Genomic DNA, 8,482 nt, shown 5'->3' on the forward strand with positions numbered 1-8,482 from the left:
ACGTTTATTTGAGTTAACTCCATTGTCTTTGTTAATGTAAACATAAAAAATTCTTTACGCAGCATGGTTACATAAATATTTAAGTTCAAACAGCAAGTTGGGTTTTACAGTGCACATGTGTTTTTAAGGGGGCTTTTTGGGTTCACCTGTGTTTTAGACTCACAGGCTATAGTGTCACAGCTGGTCAAATGTTAGAGTTAGAATTAGGGAGCAGAAAACATTTTTATTTTATAATAATATTTCCAACTGCAGATGAGCTCTGCTATGATAGTCCTTTGTAAACACACTTCAAGCTAATTTCCTTTTAGGAAATAAGTCATTCTTTGCTCAAGAGCAGTGATGTTATATTCATTAAATAGCTGGCATTGTGTGTGGGATACATATGATTGTATGCTGCTTGATTGGATGGTCATACGATAAGTATGCCATTGATTAAATTCAGTAAGTTGAGCTCCAAACCAAACCTCTTGCATCTAGGAAAAGGCCAGACATAAAGAGAGCAAGCAAGAATTAAGCAGCAAGATGATTAAATCTCAACCCCCCATCCTCTTGACAATTAGTGTTGGATTAGTTTAGGAAATGTTTCATTCTTCTAATTATTGATTTACCTTATGTAGGTACTCGAGGCAGTGCTAGATAGTAAATGTTGTACTAATTGTATTGAATGACATTGTTCATCACTCCCTTTTTGACTGAATCTGACATCTTTGACTTTTTTTCCAAGAGCTATATTGGGTCTCCAAAATATAGATTCCTAGTCATACCAAGAATATGACTATAGGAGAGTGAGATGAAACAGCTGAAGTGCAAGGTAAAATGGTTGAACACTGATGGCAAAAGAGAGCTAATGATAGATGTTAGTTGAGGTTAAGTTGAAGTTAGAGGTGAAAATACAAAACGCCATCCCTTGCTCTTGTCAAATAGTTCTGAAATGTTTGTGAGATAAAGGAGGGACAGAAAAAAGGGGAATGTATTGTATTGTATTGTATGTATGTATGCATGTATTGTCTATGTACACTTTCTGAACTGTAATATTCCTATTGTTCAATAAATAAAGAGAAAAAAATACAGAACGCTTTTTTCTCTCTAGTTCTCAATTTGAGTGCTGTGTGTGTGTGTGTGTGTGTGTGTGTGTGTGTGTGTGTGTGTGTATAATATGTGTGTGTATAATATGTGTGTGTGTGTGTGTGTGTGTGTCTGTGTGTGTGTGTGTGTGTGTGTCTGTGTGTGTGTGTATGTGTGTGTGTGTGTGTGTGTGTCTGTGTGTGTGTGTGTCTGTGTGTGTGTGTGTGTGTGTGTGTGTGTGTGTGTCTGTGTGTGTGTGTGTGTGTGTGTATGTGTGTGTGTGTGTGTGTGTGTGTGTCTGTGTGTGTGTGTCTGTGTGTGTGTGTGTGTGTGTGTGTGTGTGTGTGTGTGTATGTGTGTGTGTGTGTTGTGTGTGTGTCTGTGTGTGTGTGTGTGTGTGTGTGTGTGTGTGTGTCTGTGTGTGTGTGTGTGTGTGTGTGTGTGTGTCTGTGTGTGCTAAAGGTTAAAAGAAATTGCTGCCCACTTCTTCTTTCCTCCCATATTAAATGTCTTCCAACCTTGGGGTGAGGACAGTGAAGAAAGGCACCTCCCCCACAGGAGCTGTGCTATATTGCAGCCATCCTCCAGCCATTTCCTTTCATGTCTGACATCTTCTCATTTCCAGAAGCCCTCACACCTGTGTGAACACAACATTACAAGGGGCACATATATTTTGTCGTGCTTTATGTAAATTAACCAGCTAGAGGATAGGGCTGTCCTTATTTCGATGACATTCTTTACAGGAGCTGTACAATTATGGGTTAGAGCAGGCTGGCTAATAGAGATATTCCCTGAATGCCTTGTAGGTCATTGTGGCTTTTAATTAATGTCATAAACTTCTGAAAGACAACTTTCATGCTTACACTGTGTGCTCGGAGAGCATATCACCATTATTACCAATCTGTAGCCACTTATAAATATTTGATATGGTCATTAAGGGTTTATTCAGTTTGTTGAGGTAGGGTAACTGTCACAGAGTTGTGTGCCTCCCTCTCTCTCTCTCTCTCTCTCTCTCTCTCTCTCTCTCTCTCTCTCGGTGGGTGGGCTAGTGCATAGCAGGTGGAGTGCTGTTTAAGGATATAAATATTCTTGCAGCAAGTTATACACTGTCATCAGTGCTCATTCTAGCCCATGCTTGGAAATATATTTAACTTTGATTTACAGCCATGTCAAGCAAATTATTCTGCACAGACATAGGACTGTACAGACACGGGTGACTTTTTTCATTCTCAAGTGCACGCCTTTAATCAGTTCATTGATCCAGTTGATCACAGTTGATGAACATAATTTATGCTGGGACCAGACCACACTGTGGGTGTGTACAACAGGAAAGATAATAAATAGCCCATTTGATTGATCTTTAGAAGCCAAATGTCATTCACTGTAATACCTTATATTGTAAACCACAAAATAGTTTTCATCAAATAAAACATGCCCAAATGCAAGATTATTTTGCGAAAGAAAACATTCTCATAAAGGCATGCTTTTGGTCCATTGATTTATATTTGCACATACCATGCAACTTCAATTTTCATCGGAAGATTAATTCAAATATGCAGGAAGTATGCTGGTATTATTCATTCCTTCCCTTTCCCCCCATGTTCTGCTTCCTATTTCAGCCAATAAGGAAACTCTCAGGTGGCACAGTATTCAAGAAAACCGCCAATCAAAGGATGTGTGTGGCATGATAAAACCCATCATGCTTCATTTAATACAACTTACAAGGGTGTTGACATGGATTGGCGGGAGAAATGGTCTCTGTCTTTAATATCTAAACAGTACTGTGGAGCCGTGTTTCATCTTGGGCTGGTTGCATGAGGGAAGCAAATTAGTTTAAATTATTCCTACAAATTGGAAGAGAAGTTGGCATGTGGATGTGAGGGGGTAGATTAGCTTTAGATGGAGTTGGGTTTATGGCTGCCATATGCTCTGTTACCTTCCACAGACAAAAAGCCAAAATGAATGTAACAAAATAGGGTTTCACATTTAGGCAGCTGGGATTGTGTTGGTGATTGTTAGACTAATCATCTGCTCAATTACGCAGGAATGTGGATGAAAGATGAGGGAAGGAAACCCTGAGTGTGGTGGGGTCCACACTGTTTTGACAGCTCAACACACTGCCTCAGTCTTGAGATGACAAATCTGGCCACCTTAAAGGCACTGAACTCTGCATGTTTGTGGTGACCAGCTTGGTTTAGCCCCAACACCTTGGGGAAAATGAGACCACAGTGCTGCTCAAAAGCAGTATGATTTTATTTACCATTAACATTATCATTAAGCACTTATTTATTTATCATTGTGACTGCTAATGAATCAAAGGCAAAACATTGTTCTAAATATGTGTAATTCCTAAGAGACAATCTTCCTCTTAAATGTAAAGAATGGCAAATGGTTTGAATGATTGTCTCAATCAATATTCCTAATACTTCTGTTAGCCATTACGAGAAATTAGTCCAATATGAAAAGCATCTGTGTTTATTTCCATAAGCATTTAATCCATAATATATGGGCTAATTCAGCAGCACATGACTAACTGTTCATGGTTGCAGTTGGTGAACTATTTTTTGCCAAAAAAACAAAAACAAAACAAAACACATTTGCCAACCGAAAATGATTAAACAACAGTGAAGGTGCTTGCACTTCAGGTCCATCTAAATATGTTGCCCTTTCTGGGGCTCTTCAGCTTGTGTTTGTGTTGTTTCATCATTATGTATCTCTGTACTCCTCTAGTGCTGTCCCCTTAAGGAGCTCCTCTAATATGAGATCAGAGCTGTCACAGCAGTGTCTCTATATCCCAATGAGTAAACAGAGGGCTAATTAGCCAGGCCTATTAAGTGGAGCATATTTACCCTCTTGAGAATAATAACCTTCACTCAGACCCACTAGGTTTTATATTTTAATTGAGGACCTCATAACATGTACCAACCAAAGATAGGAGGGACCCTGAAAAAAACACACTGCCATTTAGGACACAGGCATCTAAATCCAAACAGCTGCTTGTGTAAGTATAGTTTAAGTTCATTTGAGTGCAAAAAAATGGCCAAATTGCAATTTGGGCATTTTTGTGAATAGATTGTGTGAATAGTACCGGTATATGTTTCTCCATACACCTATGGGTGGGGGTTGTGCGGGAAGATCATAAGTGCCACCTTGTCAAAAAGCAACTTGTCTGGCAATCTTCTCAAAGTTGTCTCCCTCACACTCACAGGTTTGATTGCACAGCTGTCTGCCATGGCTGAAATGAACACGGTTCTTGGCACAGGGCTCACACTGAACTATTTAGAGTTGAGGTTTTCCAAAATAATGCTCAATTTCACACCCAGAGCACATATCCAGCGCTCCTTGCATTCTTTGGAGAGTGAACTTTGGGTAGGCTGTAGACAGAGGAACAGCAGCACATTCCTCAGGCTTACTACAAACTGCAACAGCACATGTCTGTGGTTTACACTGCGCATATGTTGCTGTCGGCTCATGATCACTTGAATTGATTGTTGTCCCTAATAACTATTCATTGTACTGTCTCACTTCTGAGCTTATTCCCACTATTTATTTTTGTTTAATTTGTGTTTTAAACATTCAGAGCCAGAACTTACTCGCAACTTATACTACAGAATAGAACAATCTCATACAGAAAGCTGGTAAATGTTATCTTCATGCTCTTCTGTGAATTTAGGGAATATTCATTTGTATAATGTAACAATGTAAAATATAAGAAGGTATTCATCTTAAGAATCTTTGCCAATAGAACTCAGCAATTTATTTTTAGCATCAAAATAACATCATTGTTTCCAACAAAGGCACAATAACACAGAACATAATTAAGACTCCTGCTAAGAAGACCAGTAAAACAAGATATATTACAGTAGATATTTACACATGTATGTATATACACACATATACAATATTAACACATACAGTGAGGCTCATGAGTATTTGAACCCATGCTAAAGTTGACTAAAAAGAGGAATATAAAATAATCTTTTGGAAATTGATCTTGATGCCTTAAGTAAAAAAATGAGGACACCAATTTTCTTTGTGAATGAATAATGTATCATAAATAAATAAATGTTCTTCCTTAAACTACAGGGGACATAAGTATTCGCTACCCTATGGTAAATTCCCATAGAGGCAGGCAGATCATCACCTTCACCATACCTAGAGATTGGCCTGGTGTGTCTTTCAGCCAATCACCAATCTCTAGGTATGGTATCGAATACTTATGCCCCCTGTATTTTAAGGAAGAAGCAGCATGGGTTCAAATACTTATGAGCCTCACTGTATATGCATATAAACATGCTATTTATGTTTCCCAACAAGAGACAGTTCTTTCAACAGAACTAGTTCATACTTATACAAAATTGCAATGGCATCCCATTAGTCAAGACAATATGAACACTCTGTATAAAGTAAAATATACCTTTCAGGTCCTACTTTTAGTAACATCCTTCATTTGAGATAGCTCTTAAAAGGCCAAGTGAAAAAGCTGTCTTCCTAGAATCTCATGCATGCACATACATTAACCCAGAGATTCATCTCGGTAAGGGTATGCTTTTGCAATAAAATCAGTTCTCTTGTCTGGAGGACATTGCTTTGTGAGCCTTATTAATGAAGAGAAGTCAGGATTTTCCCTTCTTAATTATTCCTTGTAATTGTGGAGGTCGTTTTCAGGAGAGCATCTGTTCAAACAGAAACCTGGGAATTCAAATTCAGGAGTGCCTCAGACCCAGGCCGCTAGGTATCCATTCACCCATTCAGAACCAAACTGCTGCTTTGACTTTGTCCTGTTCTAGAGCTGCACGGACAGAAAAGAGACCAGATTAGGGACAATGCCTTACTGCAAGACTTTGGAAATAGACACGTAAATCTACTCAATCAGCACACTAACAACAAAGTATGATTAAACAAAGGGCAAACCTTTCAAGTTGACATAGGATGGGAGAGGACTCTCAAGAACTTACTTGTTTCAAAAATATCCACTGAGCTGTGAAAGGAGGTTGGCCAGCTCGAGGGTTGAGTGGGTCCGGTTTCCAGGTCTGTCTTGACCACATCAGCATGTGAGACAGGGCTGCAAGATGGCCGAGTGGGATGGAGGAGCAGAGGGCTGAAGCAGGGCTCCAGGCTGCGGCCGTGGGCGTGGGGCAGTATGGGCGGGTGGCTGTGGTTGTGAGGGTGGGCATGACGTGGGTGCACATGATGGCTGTACAGATCGTGCATGTGTGAGGGGTAACTAGCACCACCCTGAGGGCTAAGACCATAGTGCCAGGAGTCAGAGAGGCCAGCTGCAGGGGTCAGGCTGAGCTGTGGGAGGCCATGCCCACTCCAGAGGCTTGCCGTGTCTGCCGGGTGAAAGGCAGCTCCGGTAGGGAAGTCCGGGTGTACTGTGGAGATGCAGGATGCCGGTGGAGAGGGGTAGCTACTGCTCCACAGGGTGGGAGGTAAACTGCTTGCACTGTGACCATCTGAGAGAGAGCCTCCTTCTGGAACAGAGAGGGAAGACATCAAAAACTGCCAACACAACTAGCTGTACCTCCAGCACCAAGGGGTGTGTGCATCTCAGTTCATTTCAAAAGCATGTCATTAACACTCATTTAATACCCTCTTTTGAACAAAAATATTCTACTGACATTTTCTTTCAGTAAAATGAGAATCACTCTTATTGTTTCTTCGACAACTTTGAGCTCATGTTTTATTTGCACTGATTATGTTTTGCAAGCATGAATCTGAAACTCACCTTTCCATAATGGTGCTGTTGAAAGCCTTGTAGGTTTTGCATCTCCGGTGAATGCGCTAGGCTGACTCAGAGCACGGGAGAAGTGTTCATCCACCACATCCCCGATATTTCCCTGGAAGTAGGTGAAGACCACACACCTGGAGCTAAGGTACTCAGCCTCAGCAGGCTGGACCTCTTTTCCCTGCAACCCTGTTTGGTCTGCAACTGGCACCTCCTCCCTCTGGACTGCCTGCTTCTGTGCTTGCCTCCCTTGGGAACAATGTGTGGGAATATTCATAGATTCCTGCATCTTACTGTAAGTATTGAGCTTCTTCTGTTGACAGAGAAAAAGACAGAGAAGCATTACAATTAGAGTAAGCATTAACTTGATCAAAGTCATCAGAACAAATGCAGTTGTTTTTTGTGTAAATTTACTGAATACCATGAACCATGATAAGGCACAAAAGTTCAATGCAGAGTTTTAGACATGGCATGGCAAGCATTGCTTGATTTTGATAAGCTATATCTTGGTTTCTTGTCTTTGTTATTGCCATTACAATATATTTTCTATCAAATAGAAGGCTTGGATATCACACATATATTTGGCTCATTGAAGGGAGTCGTGTGGTCACTTTTAAAATCTAAAACTCCCCAAATTTTACCACCACATCATCAACTTAAAAAATCCAGTCACCCACAAACAATCAATTGCATGAACACAAACTTTTTAGATGAGCGAGCTGTAGGTAAATTAATCATTCTGACGCACCACAAAATTCAAAATAGTCTACAACACTAATGAAATAAGTTACGAATACAACTGCCCCGATGCCACAGACCTGTTGCTGTTGCTGGTACGCCGCCCTGTAGGCTGCCGCTGCCGCTGTCGCTGGCAAGTAATGATGAGCTCCATAACTCTGGTGATACATAACATCCAGACAACTCATGGCAAGAGACCTGAAATCTCGAAAGAGGTTCGGCAAAAGCGCTGTTGGTGTGCTCCTCAGAGACAGATAAACGTTCGTGTCATCATCCTTCCTATATAAAACCGTGCGTAAACAAAGCCATCGCAGTGAATAAAAGAAGGAATTAGCATGAAAACAAAAGTGTCACTATTGGAGATCAACCACCCACAGCTTACATATTGAAATGACAGAGAAATAGTAACAAATCCACGCGCGGCATCCAGACTCCTGATAGCCGAACTTCTCAGCGATGTGTGGATTGGAGGGAAGTTTGCTGAATGACGCTGATTGGAAGTTTACAATGATACTGTAACACCCCTTTAGACGCCATAGTAAAATCGCAAGCAAGTACTGCAACTCTTGGAATAATAAGCTACTTTATTCTCAGCATAGGCTACTGTAATTTACTGATGGGCTACATACAGTTATGGCGTAATTATGTTTGATCCTCCAGTCTGGTCATATAATGTGTTGGATCAAAATCTCCAAATGTGTTGGATAATAGCCTACACGCAAATGTGATTTTTTAACAATTATTTTTGTAAAAATCTCATCATAGTCCGTACACTAGCACATATTAGCTTAGAACATATACCTCTATTCTTTTGGATTATGTCAGTACACCATAGTATGCTATTAGTGTAGAGAAAAGTAAAGTGAAGGTAAAGTGGGCTTTAGACCTATCCAAAGAACTATCCAAAGACGTTGATGTCTGACCTGTAGGCCACCAGGCAGGCTTACT

The 8,482-nt window shown here is 40.5% G+C and overlaps 1 protein-coding gene across 2 annotated transcripts; it reads right to left on the minus strand.

Moving 5' to 3' along the window:
- Positions 1 to 4,868: 4,868 nt before the first annotated feature.
- Positions 4,869 to 7,940, minus strand: vgll3 (vestigial-like family member 3). Of its 2 annotated transcripts, XM_048239726.1 has the most exons (4): positions 7,615 to 7,940; positions 6,797 to 7,109; positions 6,024 to 6,542; positions 4,869 to 5,857 (listed from the first exon to the last, which is right to left on the minus strand). In XM_048239726.1, the coding sequence occupies exons 1-4, from the start codon at positions 7,720 to 7,722 to the stop codon at positions 5,817 to 5,819; spliced, it is 981 nt and encodes a 326-aa protein (XP_048095683.1). In that variant the 5' UTR covers positions 7,723 to 7,940; the 3' UTR covers positions 4,869 to 5,816. The 2 variants fall into 2 exon arrangements, with proteins under 2 accessions (XP_048095683.1, XP_048095682.1); XM_048239725.1 differs by lacking the exon at positions 7,615 to 7,940 and having other exon boundaries at positions 6,024 to 6,539; positions 6,797 to 7,199.
- Positions 7,941 to 8,482: the final 542 nt, after the last annotated feature.

This window comes from Alosa alosa, chromosome 3 (assembly GCF_017589495.1).
Source record: "Alosa alosa isolate M-15738 ecotype Scorff River chromosome 3, AALO_Geno_1.1, whole genome shotgun sequence".
Lineage (NCBI taxonomy): Eukaryota > Metazoa > Chordata > Actinopteri > Clupeiformes > Clupeidae > Alosa > Alosa alosa.

Excerpts from the sequence above, each read along its gene's own strand:
- vgll3 (XM_048239726.1), bottom strand. The coding sequence starts at position 7,722 with ATGAGTTGTCTGGATGTTATGTATCACCAGAGTTATGGAGCTCATCAT. Across the intron at positions 6,543-6,796 it reads AACAGCACCATTATGGAAAG|AAGGAGGCTCTCTCTCAGAT; the intron begins GTGAGTTTCAGA and ends TCTCTGTTCCAG. Across the intron at positions 5,858-6,023 it reads AGTGGATATTTTTGAAACAA|CTCTAGAACAGGACAAAGTC; the intron begins GTAAGTTCTTGA and ends CTGTCCGTGCAG.